The 17315-nt window shown below is 36.4% G+C and overlaps 1 protein-coding gene and 1 long non-coding RNA gene across 3 annotated transcripts in view; both read right to left on the reverse strand.

Moving 5' to 3' along the window:
• Positions 1-17315, reverse strand: part of LOC307126561 (protein NLRC3-like) — a gene marked incomplete at its 3' end in the record, with an annotated part of 127614 nt that overhangs the window by 23423 nt on the left and 86876 nt on the right. The window contains exons 7-8 of one of the 2 annotated variants that reach the window (XR_013816505.1): positions 15623-15719; positions 14804-14956 (exon numbers count right to left, since the gene is read on the reverse strand). Coding sequence is in view for 1 of the 2 variants with exons in the window: in XM_079817157.1 (XP_079673283.1) it covers positions 14804-14956 (153 nt within the window). The remainder of the gene's footprint in view (positions 1-14803; positions 14957-15622; positions 15720-17315) is intronic. The other variant, XM_079817157.1, reaches the window with a different exon arrangement.
• On the reverse strand, positions 7122-10431 carry LOC307126570. Its single transcript, XR_013816508.1, has 4 exons — positions 9806-10431; positions 9632-9691; positions 8218-8340; positions 7122-8124 (listed from the first exon to the last, which is right to left on the reverse strand). It is a non-coding gene; the product is annotated as an uncharacterized lncRNA (long non-coding RNA).

Below are 17315 nucleotides of genomic sequence, written 5' to 3' on the forward strand. Positions count from 1 at the left end.
TTCAAAAAATGCTGGAAAAGTGGGCAGAGCCCGGCGGACACAGAGGGGACGAACCGAGGGCGGGGCTGAGCGGAGGGCGTGCACCTGAGACCCGCAGTGATGGGTTGATTGACAGCTGTCAGACTCGCGAGTCGCAAAGAGGGAGAATGACTGGAGTGACGCCAGCTTTGCAACAGAGCGGTCATTCTCCTACCTTCACCTGAAGTGGAGGAGGGTGGATTTTCTGTATCAGACACAAACCCGGAGCCTTATCAATGCGAGCCGCTGCTCAAACTGCGTTAACTCCCGATGCCGACGATGCTAGTGAAGCAGCCGCGCAAGAGAACCGACCTAATCTATCTGCGTCCGCGGCAACCACTTGTGTCAGGGTTTGAAAGCGCGTCGCCTGTATGAAAATTATCTGTACACATGACGCGCGGCAATAATATCGCAAGAAAAGCCTGACGTGTAGTGACAACTGCATTATTTAACCGTATTTTCTTCAATACAATGTTAAAGCAAGTGTCAAGTGAGTTTCATTCATAATGTTTCCACTTCATGTAACATGACAGTTCATTCTGGAGTGAAGCCGTTCTCGTCGTGTGATTGGGGGAAACATTTCTGAGGGCGTGGTGAGCTCGTGTTAGGGGCGCGGATAGTGAGCCGTTGGAGGTACCATCCTACGTCACGATGTACCGCAACGTCCAATAGGAAAATTCAACTGCAGTAGCCACCGTTCAACCTTAAGAGGGCAGCACTTTGGCGGTTTTACACCATATTTTATAGAATTACAACACTTTATACTCAAATGTCAAAACATTTACTCGAATCAATGAACAGCATTAATAAAGCCCCAGTATTACAGATCATTAACTAAAAAAAGTTGGTTTAGGGTTTAGTTACCCTTTAACATTAAGTCACTTACATTTCAGATGCAATATTGTGTGTTTTTGTTCTATTTCAGCAGCGAAAATAGTTCCAAAAGAGCACAGCAGAACGAGTGTCACAGCTATGGAAGGATATCGCGGACAATTTTCAAAATGAATTGCAAATGGTTGCAATTGCGTTTTCAATTTGTGGACGCATAATATGTGACACAATCCAAACGCAATTGCAAATCGCGCATTACCATTTGCATTTTCGTTTACGCAAACGCACAATGACTGCCAAATTTCAAATGGAAAAGCAAAGTCTGTTTGCAATTGCATTTCCAATGTCTTGCAAGTTATGACCCTGCCATTTTGGAATAGCAATAGAAAATCACCTATTTGCTCTTTCATTTCCTTCGTGTCCTGCCACAACCTGCACAAAATTCAAATGGAATCGCAATCCCCTTTGCGTTTGCATTTCCGATGCCTAACACAGTCAACTGTCAATCAGGCTTGAGGGCGGGGTTTATTGATGTAGTCGGAAAGCCACGCCCTCAAGTGGTGGAAAACGGGGGATTTGGCTAAATTTGTAATAAAAAACAAGTTTAAACTCTTTAGTTCAAACAAAGTCAAAATGCAGAACTGATTGTATGTTCACCTGCAACCAGGAAAAAAACAGCAAATAAGAAAAGTGACATGACTGCATTCGGTAGGCTATAGCCTATATCAGACGAATATCATCATATTGCACCCGACACAGTAAATTATCATGATGAGTTAAAATCAGAAAATCTATAGAAACTTGACATGATGTGAGTTGTGTGTTGTCCATACGATTCTGTGCTCAAGAGCCAAGCGATCAAAAAAGAAAAGAAAACTACATTAGTGACATTCAATCGCAGTTCATGTTCGTTTCGTAGCCTACCTCCTCTGATGATCTGATTTTCTTCTTCATTTCATTTTATTCAACATTATTATTTTCATCATATGTAGCCTATTCCTATTCATTGAACTATATTTGTATCTTTATTTTGACATATTTAACAGATTTGACAGAACAGCTCAACAACAGAACCTGGATTCACACAAATTTTCACGCACCTGCAGCGTTTCTGACAACAGAGAAAAACTGAAATAATATTTAATAAAGTATTATAAATAAAAATTATAAAATAAATAAATACTAAATAGCCTATTTCTCACTTATTCTAAATAATGAATACATTAAGATGACAAAACGAAAAACTACTAAATCAGATTGAATCTTATAAAGAACCGGCATTTTTTTCTCATCAGATTAATTTAAATTTTTTCACTTTGAGGTCCGGTTATAAATTTGTGTGTGTGCAGTGCACGCACACAGTGCTTACATCTACTGTGTTTATGTGAATTTTTTTATTTTTTTACGGTCTATGATGTGAATACTCGACTTGGCATTTTGATATAGCCTATTTCTGTGTTTATTTGGCCGTTTGGGCACGCTTGTCCGTGTTGCGCTCGGAACACGCGCACAGCATCCTGTCAGTAATTCAGTTGTCTTTCGTGACTTATCACACTTTTATTATTTATTTTCGTCAACTGAAATCTACACGGATTATCATAAATACAACACATTTATTTATCACAAGGATCTCCGCGGCAAAACCGAAAGTACCAGTGAAATCTTTCAAAATGTCTTTTTGCCCCAGGTTCCATAAAACGATAGGCCTATTTTAAAAGATTATAGGCCTATATTATATATTGAACTGATTTTTAAACCGAATTTAGCATATTTTGCTTTAACCATGCAGCAAAAAAATTAAATAAAAATAAAAACCTTAAATAAATAAATATATATACACATTTTAAACCGTTTAACTGTATATTAATCTGTCAAAATTCTTACTTTTGGTCAACGGTTAAAGCATCCCTATCTTAATTGCTTCTTGACAATTTGCTTGCAACCAGAGCAGTCTTCTTTTGGTTTCTTTTTGTTTGGTTGGCAGGTGATAAATAGTCTATTTCCAGGTATCTGGCTTTGTTTGGAGTGCAAAAAACTACACAGTAGTTTTATGACTTTTTTGTTGTTTTTGCTAAATAGACACATTGGATATTTCTCCCCATGTTCTTAGGAATGAATAATGATGAAAAAGTCCTTGGTTTTCTACCACTTGAGGGCGTGGCCTACTTTCCGACTACATCAATAAACCCCGCCCTCAAGCCTGATTGACAGTTGACTGTGTTAGGCATCGGAAATGCAAACGCAAAGGGGATTGCGATTCCATTTGAATTTTGTGCAGGTTGTGGCAGGACACGAAGGAAATGAAAGAGCAAATAGGTGATTTTCTATTGCTATTCCAAAATGGCAGGGTCATAACTTGCAAGACATTGGAAATGCAATTGCAAACAGACTTTGCTTTTCCATTTGAAATTTGTCAGTCATTGTGCGTTTGCGTAAACGAAAATGCAAATGGTAATGCGCGATTTGCAATTGCGTTTGGATTGTGTCACATATTATGCGTCCACAAATTGAAAACGCAATTGCAAATACCATTTGCAATTCCTTTTGAAAATTGTCCGCGATATCCTTCCATACACAGCAACAGCGTGTTAGTGAATGATTCAGCGTTTTCAATGAATCGATAGAATCAAAGATTCAATGAACTATGCGTAAATGACTGCCTCATTCTTGAATGATTCAGAGTTTGAACGAATCGACTCAATGACTCACTCATTCAGACGGTCACTTGCTGCCACCTACTGGTGCTTTAGTTTCATCTTTCCAACATTTCTTTTTAGTATATTCAAAAAATATTTAAAACAATCTCATAACATTATTTTAATGCATTATTTAATGTAATTTTTCAGTGTAAATTATTTAATTTGACTGGTAACAGCCAGTGTCGTCTTCTAATTTAATTTATTGATCCAATTTAAGAATATAAAAGGAAATCTGAATCATAGCCTATATTTAAAAATATTTTAAAAAGATTAGGGGAAAAATGCCCTTTATAAAAGGTAAAAATATCACAAATATGCATATGTCAAAGCTAATTAAACACTGGTGAGAATGTTGCTTCAGAATAAATTTTAATTTACAACACACACACAAAAAAATAAAAAAATTCCGGACAAGCACATTTTTTACTCGGACAAGTGGATGACAGATTTACTTGTCCGAAGGACAAGCGTGTGAACATGCTTAATGTCGAGCCCTGCCCGCTATTAAGAGGGACTTTTCATACGCCTAATCAATATGAAATTAAAATAATAATATTATAGGCTAACATTTAAACAGCCTAACTATGAAACTAAATAGGCTATGGTTTATTTAATCCTCTGTCTGACGAAGGTGCCGGCGCGTTCTGATGGATTTTTTCCTTTATGACAGCGGAATATTACAGATAAGTGCAAGACATAATTATAAACTGTCTACTTTTATTTGTGTACACTCACAATAACAACAAAGGCCGTGGACTGAGGGAACCGATTATTTTGCACTCCACTCCAAACGCTGTCTTCATTTCAAAAATGTATTTTGTTTATTAAATGCAAAGTTTTTCATTTGAAAAGCATGTCTAAATTCAGTTCATATTTCCAACAAACGAAATTCCAAGCCAAAATAACGAAATAAACACCAGTTACCACCAGGCAATAAAAGACCACAAGTCATCCAAGTCTCATATCAAGTGCACTGCCATACAGCCAGTGTTGGGCCAGTGGCGAGATACAAGTTGCGACACTAGCGCTTAACTACATTTTTCAGTAGCTCAGTTACTTTTAAAACAGTGTAAGCCCGCAGTAAAACAGCGTTCGCTCAAATCCCGCTCAGACATGACATTTATCTGTACTGTAGCCTACTATACTGCCCTACAAAGGCTAAGTGCAGTAACTACGCAAACACTGAAACTGAGAAAAATGGCTTTAAAGTTTTTACACCAGCCAGTCAAACATGTTGTGGGTAGATTAGTGTTAATGCATTCATGCATTGCCTTCTTAGGAAGAAATTTTTTATAGATAAAAACCATGACCACGATGTGATCTTTGACCCCCAAAATGCAGATACTGCACTCTGCCTTTGGATGACCTTAAACAACTAAAACACTATTGCAAAGGCAAAGTGCAGTATCTACCAACTAAATGTGTTCATCCAACTTTTTTTCATGCATCTCAATACATGTTTATAGTAATAATAAACTTAATATAATACACAATTTTCATTTTCGGTTGAACTATCCCTTTAATATGGCCATACATCATTTCCTAGAATTAGAGGTTAGAGAGTAAGTTAATTTACGTATTTCTTCTCCCTTTAGCCTAACTTCTTTAGCTATTCTCAAACATGTACATTTCCTATTTATGCTATCTACACCCTTAAAGCTATAATTAATAATTAAAATATAATTATTATGTATTCTTAGCTAGCCTATCTGTGAAATCCAAAAAACTGATTGACACTTTTTTTTTGTACATTAAGTAGCCTACGAAATTAGTGCGTGAAAATAGAGTACTTTCAGTACATTATGCAAGTGTACTTTTTCACCTAGTGTGCTTGCTGTCGGCCCGGCTGCGCTCATCCGGTTGTCACCTGCTGACTGGCGCCGCTAACTTTTAGAGTAACTTTGTCTAACAAGATAACTTTACCAGACCCAGCTAACTTTTGAAGGAGTAACCCCTGTCAATACAATTGGATTAGCTGCATGAAACGGAGAGATGTCCGAATCAACAAACACCAACGTGATTAAATCGGATCTTTATCTTTACGTTGTCAGAGGATATTGCCTTTAATAGAGCAGCACAGGTTAGTCAAAATTTGCTAGCGGCTGGCTAGTAAATGTTAACTGAATATAAAGCTGTCAGTTGCCTTACTATGAGTTATTATTTTGCTATCTTCCTTACCAGTCTTTGAATATTTGCGTTTTAACGCGAGTTCAAACATCATATGGCTGCAGGATTGTTTCTCTGTGTTACGATCGGGACAAACCGCATAAGTTACAATCCCCATTGTGCCAAGGCTGAAACCGCAGTATCTGCTGTGTCAAGAACGGGGAAACAAAGCTAGAACGCAGTAACATCACTTACTGCGGTTTGCCTTGGTATTGGCTTGCATTTTGTAGTTACTGCAATTTTGACATGCTCGTTTCTCTAAAACTGGACAAAATTGAACCTGCAAACTTTGTCACAAGACAGAACAGATGTCACAAAGCCCATTTCAAGTCTTAACTCAATTTTGACCAAATGTGTAGTTACTGCGCTTAGCCTTTGGACGGCAGTATAGGCTACCTGTTGTCGCCATTAAACAATGTATATGGTTTCATTTTTATGTTTAAATATTATAAAGCTATTTTTAAATTTCATCTAGGCTCTATTGATAATTAAATGTGCAAAAATGCGTAAAATATGTGTAAAAAACATAGGGTCAGAAATTATTTTTACCACTTAAGTTTTGCCTTTCTTTAAAGTGAATTTCGTTTTTTATATAAATTGTATCATAATTTTAATCGATGTTTCATCTACCAATTCCCCGGATTTGTTAAATAAGAAGCAAATAGACTATAGCAGACAATAATCATGACATGAAGGTGCAGGAGCGATCACTTGCATTGCACATGAACTGGAGCGCGTCTCATAAATAATCCGAAACTCAGCTTATAGGCTACTTCTCACAGACATGAGAAATGTGTGTATAGAAAGCTTGAAATGTCCTCTTTTAAACGATTATGAAACAATTCGTTAACGAAAAGAAAGCAAAGTGCACTGTTCACGTGAGCAGCTCATGACTGGCGGTCACTGCATGAAAAAAGGTGTATCCGGACCAGGATACTCCTGTATACACTGCTGAAATTCGGAAGAATCCAGGAGTATACTGGCCGGATAGGTCAAATTCCATGGATCCGTATATGTCCGTATTCATCCGAAATGGTACCAAATCGGATGTATGTTGTGGCCGTATACTCCCATGCTACAGCCATTTGTTGCCATGGCAAATAATCCCATCAAGTTTTTCCCAGGAGACATTTTCACACCTCTAAACAGCTTTGCCTTCCACCCCCTATTGGTCCTTCATCTCAAACTGGATTGGTTGTTTTTTTTTAAACCACTCCCAAAACCCAGACTGCTATTGGAGGACAGGGCTCATTGAAAACCCAGTCAAGTGACTTTATTGGTTACTTCTAAGGCTAAGGGTGGGCTAGGTTTTGTAGCATAGGGACTTGATTGGTTATAGGCCAGCTATGCAGATTTTGCTCATTAATATATAATATATATATATATAAAAAATAATCCCCTCTCCCTCCCAAAAGAAAAATACACACAAAACAATTTGAGAAAGTCTGAAATATTTATTAAAAAGGTATAAAAAAAAAAAAAAAATTCTTAACAGCATTATAAATGAACATTAAAACAATGGTGAAACAAAAACAAGTGAACTAAATGTATTTAAAAGGGATGAAAATGTAAAGGAACAAATGTAAAAATATAAACAGTCCAAAGAACATAAATATACGTTAAAATGAATTGGTAAAGAAACAAAAAGGGAAAAAAAATGAACAAAATGCATTTAAAAGACAGATGTAAAGGAATAAAATACACAGTGAACATAAAAAGGAAAAGAATAAATATACAACTTAAACAATATAAAATGAGAACAATAAATTTATAAGACAAAAAAAGTGTATATAAAATATATTAAAATACATATAAATATTCCAAGTAAACAATATAACCAAATAAAAAGAACAAAGAGCATTATAAACATACATTAAAATGAATGGGGGAAAAGATAAGTGAACAAAATGTTTCTAAAGGAAGGCGGCGTAAGAGGAACAACAATACAAAACGTGGAGATCAAAAGCAACATGGACATCTAAAAAGGAACAAACATACAAAGTATACAATATAAAACGAGACAAAGAAATCTATAAATTAAAAAGTGTATATAAAATATATGTAAATACTCTATATATGGGAACCAATAAAAGTATAAGTATATAAACATAGGAATAAAGAAAATATAAAATGGAACAATTGAATATTAAAATTATAATTATAAAAGAATTGTGACCAACTCTATCTACACAATGTTGTTTGAGTTTTGAACATTTTTTCAAACTGCCGTGATGGGCTGGTGATGTGATGCGTAGCGTGGGTCAGTCTAGTCTGGTTTGTAGTAGCTAGCCTAACCATCCACACTGGCCTTCCATCAACAACAGCAGCATCTTCAGACATCTTGTCTATAGTTGCTGTCTTCCACAGGTTCTGTGTTGGTTTGTGCAACCCTGGACCTGGTCTCCAGCAACTGCAAAACATGACAGTAAATTAACCACTAAAACTCAGAGAGGAGTATAGTAACATTCTGGGGGGGAAAAGCTTAACCGGTTTCTTAACTTACCCGTCTCTTTCTCTGACGGTTCTGTGTGATGTTCTTCATAGTGTTTCTTTTCTGGGCCTTTTCAGACTGAGCCAAAGAATACTTCCTCAGCAAAGTCTCACAAAATAAAATACATCTTGCGACCTGCCAAATAATACATTAATAATATATAGTTAATGCCAATAAAAGTAAGTAAAACAATTCAATTAAAATGTATTTGTATAGCGCTTTTCACAATACATATTCAGGGTTTTTTCTGGGTCAAAAATGGTCTTCGGTGGTGGCTGACAGACATGGTCATCCATACACACACATACGCACGTTAAAAAAAAATACCCTACCCACTTGATCTGCAAGCGCAATACTGACAATAAATTTGAAATAAATTCAAAAAAAGTTTGTAACTTTTGCTTATTTTGATACCTTGATGTTTGTTTTTGTTCCTCATTTTTACACTATTTACTGATAATTGTTTTGGTATATAATCATATCAATATTAAAAAAATAGTATTAAAAAAATGAACAAATAGCCTAATTTTCTGCCATATACAATTTTCTGCCATATACAATCAGCTAGCTAACAACAAATTTGTTCTGGGTTCACCTCACTCCAGTCTAAACTAAATGATTTTAGGCTATTTATTTTACTACACATTGTCCACATAAATAAGCTGAAAGACTGTTGATAATTAAAAATAATTCTTACTATCCACTCTTGCTAAAGTGGGTAAGCACACTTGTGTTCTCATTTCAGGTGTTGTTCTGAGTAAATTATTAAACTGATTTGTGAGTTCAGTGTTGGACAGATCAGTTCCAACCAGTCGTTAAAATGATTCGGTTCAAAGGAGTCATAATGTGGCGAATCGGACATTAGCAGACGCGTTGTGTGTGAATCCCGTCTGTTAGAACATTGCGAAAGATTTGTCAACACACAGAAAACACTTCATAACCGGATAGGATTTGTTTCCTGTTTATTGAAAGTATGCTTTATGTCAGCTGGTCAGAGAATCAGTCAATGTTTTTTGAGCGCATTTCACACCCAGCGGTAATTAAAGGAAGACATCGTCTGATAGCGCCACGTGCAACATGGATTCGGTCTTCCGACCTTTTGATTTTGATTAACGTAAAATGTGAAACATTAGAAAGCTAAGAATGCTTATTTTGAAGACAGAGAGCGTGCGAGCGGGAGGAGCTCACTGGTCGTTCTCTCTGTCACTCAGTTAACGCAAGCGCAGCAGTCATCTACTACATCAATCATAAATCACAATAACTCATCAAATAAGGCTTTGGTGGGACAAAAATTTGTTTTGGCGGCCGGCAAAAAATTTTCAATGTAGGAAAAACCCTGATATTGTTTCAAAGCAACTTCACAGAAAATGCATGCGTCTACATTACAGAAAAAAACAGAGAACATTAAAATAATTTTTAAGATTACCTTTTACACATTCAGGGTCAACATCTGTAAAAGTTCTTCAGGATCATGGATCCAAAACTTCTGGATCATGAGGGGGGAAGAAACATGCACACACACAAATGAATATTAATTTGTTTGATAAAACATTAATATTAATTATCAACTTACGGACATGGACTTGCAAAACATACTCACCAGGCCCATACAAAAACTTCACAGTAGATCCAAAATCCTGGTTTGCCTATAATTCTTCAGAGTCCAAGGATGGTGGTTTCCTGTCCTCTCTGTTGAACAAGTGTACATGATCTCAGATTATTCATTCCAAAGCTCTGTTACATTTTATGACAAGCTTGATCTTAAATCTCGCTGACAGTAGGGATGGGCATTATGACCATATAATTATACATACATGAGAAATTTTATTTTACAATAACGATATCACCATATATATATATTTTGATGGATATTTTATTAAAATGCTACAGAATAATACTGCTTTAAAAGTCTTCACTGTATGATATTCAATTAATTAATATCACTTGATTCTAAAAGAAGCAGAAGGTCTTCTCTATTCTTTTGTTTTATTAAAATTATGACAAAGCTGCAGCCCCTTTAAGAACGGATGCACAGAATGACACGCATCCGGGTTTCCCCACGTTAACTTGAACTGTTTAACTTACTTAAGACATAACTGACTGTTTAAATCAAGTGAATACTCACATGACAAGGTTTCTGAGATAATTGTGTGCATTTTACAGAAAGATAATTGATTTCGGGATCGCCTGCTGTCTGAGAGAGGCTTATTTTAACACATGCATGTCCCGTTCATTATTCTACATTCATGCATGTTTCCTTGTCAAAATGTCAAAAAGTTTTAGTACAGTCAGTGCTGCGTTATATACGCTATATTCCCATTCCGCAATATAAAACGGTAATGTTAACGTTTACAGCAAAATCGCTAACAATAGTCAGTATCATCAGATCGCCATAACACCCAGCCCTAGCTTAACAGTATTACAACAAAACACAGAAACAGAATATGTAAGTTAATCACGATTAGCATATGACTTTAATGCACTAACGTTATATCTTGATAAGCAGTAGAAAAAATATAAAGGGGTTTACGTTACCTTCTGCCGTCTGCTGTCCGCCATTGAAACCTTAGTCTGTTCGTATTCATGTTTTTTCGTTCTCAGTCGACATCCCACAATCAAAATTCGTCCAAAATAAGATTTTAACAGGTTTAAAATGATCCATGCAATGCCATTAATGGACAGAAGAAGCCGTCCTGTTGAAGATTAGACGCCGCGATCGCGTCGCGTCCCCGCGAGCCACGAGCAACGACAACGGGTGTATAATTCAAACGGAAGGCGCGCACTGTCATTGGCCAGATTTCTGGATGACGTTCAGATTGACCAATCACGCTCAAAAGAACACGGAAAGACAGCAAATAGCCTGGCAAATATAGAAAAAAACCTGTTTTAAACAACAGTTAGAAAATGTGTATATTTATTTTTATTTGCTGTTATATTTAATTAATTGGTCAAATGGTGTTTTGTGGTGTGGGCAGAGGCTTGAAAGTTTCAACCTGGAGAGCAGTGCAGATTTGTACTCTTTAAAAACAATTATTGTTTGATATTTAGTTTGCTATATATTTTGTTATATTTGTATCCAGAATTGAATGTAAAACCAGTTTGAATGTAAAAATACACCTTCACTGTAAAACAGAAAATTAAAGTAAAATATCTTAATTTAAATAAGGAAAAATCTGTAAACTAATAGTGTTTTCTCTAAAACGTTTAATGTAAATTTCTGTGAAGTTTTTTAACTTTATTTGACTTAAGATATTTGACTTATTTTACGGTTTTTGTTTTGCAGCTGTAGCTGCTGTTTTTTTTTAAGGTTTTTATTCTTACAGTGTAAATATAAAACTAATAAGATTTACTTTAAAAAGACAAAGAATAATGTTAAATTGTTAGTATGGACATAAACATAAACCTTTTATATAATGAGCTAAATATTGTATTACAGTTGTTAATTTACAGATATTGTTTGTAATTTTGCATGAATTTGTTATTTATGAAAACAGAAAAATAATACAGTGATGTTCCTGTATAAAAAAATGAGAATTACTGTAATTTGTCATTAATTATATAATCCTTAAAATAACAGTCAAGCTGTTTATTTAGATATTGTTTGTAATTTTACATTGTTTTAAACATAATTCAAAATTACAAGAAAATACTGTAAAAAAACTGACGTTTTTTTCTGTAAAATTAGGATTATTTTTATTGGTTGCCTTATTTTTATTGGTAACCTTATTGGTTGCACCTACATCTATTGTGAGTGGTGGATTTCAAACCTCAAAATGCCCCCCTTTTGCAGCGTGTTAAAGTTAAGAATCTTGGAGTGACACTTTTTGTTAACAGTTACAGAGCTGAAAGATCTGCTTGTGTTTCTGTGTTTCTTGAGCAAGTGAATCCCTGCTCTTTTTTATTCCATATTTTTATTTTGAGCATATCAGTTTTTGGTGTTTTTAAAACAAACTTTTTCATTTTCCACATTTCATCTCCTTTTTATTTAATTCTATTATTGCCTACAATTTGTAAAACTTTGCAAAAATTGTTTGGGGATAGTCTAAAATGTTTGGTTAATTATCCTTTGTTAATTCCATTACATTTCTTTGTTTATTTCATTACATATTCAGATTTTTTTGTGAACGTATATGTTCAGACAGGGTTTTTATTTTGTACTGTTTTTATAAAAAATATTTGATTTAGAGACTCTTTTCATGCAGTGGTTTTAAGGCCCTGACACACCATTCTGATGGTTTGGCTCAGACCCAGGCAACGTGAACCAACCCCACAGTCGGCTTTAGTCATTGCTAGTTCAGTTTAGTGTTTCAGGGCCTTAAGAATTATTTTTTCTGTGTAAAAAGCTTGTTTGCTGTAGCCTACAGTAGACCAGAGATAATTCTCAATCCTGAAGTGCTCCCCTGCCCCCCCTCCCTCTGAGAACAGCCAGCACAAGTGTCAGTCATTAACATATGAAAGGTCTTTCACACCTAACAGTCTTCAGTCCTAGCACACCCAGCAGTGTTTCAGCTGTATATGTCCGTGAAATTTCACGGATTCCTGTATACGTCCGCATACGTGAGGTTTCCGGGTTTTTCTGGAAATATACTGTTCCGTGTTACTCTGATCCGCTTTTTCCCACATACATCCGGTAAACATCAAATTACACAGGAGTATACCATGCCCGGATAGTGCCGGATTTCAGTGTTTTCATGCAGTGGGTTCTGTTGAGATGCTGCGAGCTCCATCACTGCCTGTGCTGTGAGTTTAACCTGCATCTTTAGACTAATCCTGACCCCTGAGGATTTCATCTAAGTTGCATACATTTTGTTCTTGCTCTGATGTTAAATTTGTAGCCATTTCGCACTTTGACAGCCAGTTTGAGATATAGGCTATATTTGAGTACTGTGTGTGTGATAGTTTACAAAATCAAATGATTCTGACAGTTTTTGCCATTGAAATGACTTGGAAAAAAAGTGTCCCAATCAACCTGAATTCACCCCATACTGTGCTAAGATCTATTTATGACAATTTATTTTTAATGAGGGATATTTTAAAATATACTAAGGTGTACAATGTTGATTTTGGTATTGTTTCCTTAGACCAAGAGAAGGCCTTTGATTGTGTAGTTCACCAATACTTGTACCATGTTCTTAAGTGTTATGAGAGATTGCTGTTTGCGCATTAGTTCCGCCCACTACTGGAAAAAACTGCATATCTTCTGCTTGTTCTTAAAAGCGTAATAATTCCAAATGAACTCCGTTATTTTAACTGGAAAATACAACAAAGAATATTGTTAACATGAAGCGTGTCGATTTTGCGTGGTATGTAAGACTCTCGCACTCTCTCTCTCGAGCACGCGTGTGTGTGTGTGTGTGTGTGAGAAATGCGCTCAGCAAAGCGACGGAGTTCTTCACACTAGAGTATACGGTACGACAGATGAGCTGATTTGAAATCGTATAGATCGCTTGACAAGAGCAAAACTCTCAAGCGCTCATTCAGAGTGTCCAGCTAGTAAAAATATATTTATGCTAAACTTATTCTTAGCATCACACACACACTGGCGAGTAAAATCTGAGAATTTATTAGCCAATGGCTAGTGATAGATATTATTTAATCGCCTAGAGTGACAATTTACTCACATATGCGAGTGTTTTACTTGCATTGTAGAGGGTTGATCACACACACACACACACACACACACACACACACACACACACACACACACACACACACACACACACACACACACACACACACACACACACACACACACACACACACACACACACACACACACACACACACACATACATGTTTTAAAACATCACACTCACAACACATTCTCTCTCTCTCTCTCTCTCTCTCTCTATCTCTCTCTCTCTCACACACACACACACACACACACACACACACACACACACACACACACACACACACACATTTTTTGTTGGCCACATCCAGAAAAATGAATGGATCTCTATGGGGCCTCTGCTGGAGAGATATGGTAATTACAATTTCTTTCTAAAACTATATTATCTGTAAAAAACATCTAACCAGCAGATGGCAGATCAATATCCAGAGACAACTCATATTTAATTTAGATCATCATTAAGGTGGTTTTTTCTTTCATAAAAATGTAATATTTCATATGCAAGCTAATGGTGCAGGTAAAAAAGTACTTTGTACCTCCCAAAACACAGCATTATTGTATATATTAGAAATAAACAAAAAAAGATTATTATATGTATTATTAAAATTTTTTTTTTTTTTACAATCACTATTTGATTCATAGTGTCATAGTGTAAACAGGAAACTAGGAGCATATGAGGGTTAATCATCTCTTGATCATTTAATTATCTTTTTAACTTCAACACTGTTATAGTGTTACTTTTTTACTCTGTAGATTGGACTCATAGAGACACAGAGCAAGTGTTAATTTAACACTAACACTTTTACTGTGCTCTTTTACAGCTGTGCACTTTTCTCATTTATTTATATTATTATTATCATTATTATTATAAACTGCATAAATGTTTATTAGATTTTAGTGAGTTATGGAAGTACACTACAACATAGTAGAACTTATTCACTTATAAACTCTTCCTGCTTAACATACTTGAGTTTGTCCAGCCTGCAGTGGTTGAGAGAATCAACTGAGTCTCCTGGGTGATTGTAGCTCAGATCCAGCTCTCTCAGGTGTGATGGGTTTGACCTCAGAGCTGAAGACACATAACGACAGCCTTCCTCTGTCACCATACAGCCCGACAACCTACAAACACACACAGCAACAGTCCACATCACACCATACAGCCCGACAACCTACAAACACACACAGCAACAGTCCACATCACACCATACAGCCCGACAACCTACAAACACACACAGCAACAGTCCACATCACACCATACAGCCCGACAACCTACAAACACACACAGCAACAGTCCACATCACATTAGTTTGGCAGTCAGACGTCACTAACACAGTCATTTGGGTGGTAGCTGTTATTTTCTGTAGTTTCAGTCACAAAAGTAACAAAAGTGTCAACAGAAACATTTATACTCCAGTAAAGTAGAAATATACTTAAGAACAGGAACAAACTATTTCTACATTGTCACTAGACATCAGGGGTCGAAACTTGAAGAGCCATTTTTAATTGATCTCACTGTCATTTCATAAAATATATTTTTGTGATCAATTATCATTATCAGGAAGAAACAAATATTTCCCCAAAACATTGGACATTATATCTTTCATTTAAAGGTAGGGTAGGTAGGATTTGGTTAAAAAACTTTTTTTCCAAATTTGTTTAAACTTTCTTTATATATCAATACATAATTAAAATGTAAGTACTCTGGAAAAGAAAGTATGAAAATTGAGTGTCTGTAGACCTCTCACGACTGTTTTAAAGACAGCTCATTATTTCCATTCACTCCACCTTCTGCCTTCTGGGCTCTTTCCAAAGCCACGCCCCCAAAACACATGAACGCGCTACGCCGCCCGTGATCAGCTCAGCTGAAAGACGCATTATTTACCTGAGACAAGCGGAGAAGAAGTGCATGTAGTGACATCATGTCAGAATCACATGTAATAAAAAAATCTAACTTTATCATTATGAATATAAACAAATAAGATGTCTTTTAGTACTCACTCTCAAGCTAGAATAACGATACTGGTAAAGTTTAAAATACACACACAACACAGTGTCTACGACACACACAGATACAAGATAAAAACCTCAACATAAACATTGGTAGAGTATATAAAAACAAACCAAGGGCCGAAATAAACGTGCAGGTAAAGTTCCCGGTGAACATGGTAGAAGAGTTTAGACAGAGGGGAGCAGCTAAAGCTAACTTAGTTCTAAAAAAAGTTCCTGGATGCGGTGTACTAGCTTTTACACATGCATTTTGTTATCTAAAGTTACATTTTGCGAAATTCAACACGACAGCGATCAACTTGAGCTAAGCATATTGAGTATTTATCATCTCTACTAATGGCTCGCTAAGTGTATAACATTGTAACTTTATGCTAAGTAATGTTATGTTAGCTATATTAGGCAGCTACGTGTGCTAGTGAGACATGCTTCATGAGAACATAAACCAAAAAAATGTATAATCAAAATGAAAGATGACCTGTCCAGCAGAAATACAGCCTCTTGAACTCAAACGGGTGCGCCAGGGTTGCCAGGTTTTCACAACAAAATCCGCCCAATTGCTACTCAAAACTAGCCCAAAACAAGCCCAATCGTGTTTCTCCTGTAAAAATCGCTAAGGGGGTAAAATATGTGTCTTTTTGGTAGGGCTGCCTGCTAAAATTCGCAAATCCCAGGGCAAAATATCACATAATTGGGGTCAACCCGCGGACATGAAAAACAGCCGCGGCAACAGTGCTGAAGTAGCCCGACTTGGCAACACTGGGGCGCATGAGGGCAGATCCTGTAGCAAAAGCGGTGGTTGCCATGATAGCGAGAGAGAGTGACAGTCGCCCAAGCGAATCACTTCTATAAATTAGAGCAACAATCATACACCATGTTCTGGTTGATGGAATGAGTATGAGGGAAGCAGGACCAAATACGTGAAGCAGGACCAAATACGGAAGCGTGTTCAACCAAATATAAGCAGGTTCTCTGTGGCCTCCATTGTCAGGACATTCAGAGAAGAGAACAGGTAAGTGTACTATCATTTGTGGTCCCTCAAACTTACAGTGCAGTATGTACAGTTGTGGAATGTCTCAGTAAATTACTGTAACATATCTCTAAAAATTGGTCCTTTTCTTGCAGCGATATACTTATATAATAGTATTTTATGTATAGTACATATTTGATGACATTTCAATGCATTAGGCCTGTCTTTACAATTCTAACAAGAGGTTTTATTTGATAGAACTGAAAGACTGCCACATGCCGGTGGAAGGAGAGGTATGTTCTCACAACAGCAGGAGACCATTATTGTCAATATGGTCCTTCAAAATAATCTCATTCGTCTGCGTGAAATACAACAGCGAGTTGAGGAAGACAATGTGAATTTTGAAGGAATCAGCAGTGTGAGTCTCTCCACAATTGACCGTGTCCTGAAACGCAACCTGATAAGTCTCAAAAGCCTACAGAGTACCATTTGAGAGAAATTCTG

Source organism: Gobio gobio, assembly GCF_949357685.1.
Source record: "Gobio gobio genome assembly, chromosome: 5".
Taxonomy (NCBI): domain Eukaryota; kingdom Metazoa; phylum Chordata; class Actinopteri; order Cypriniformes; family Gobionidae; genus Gobio; species Gobio gobio.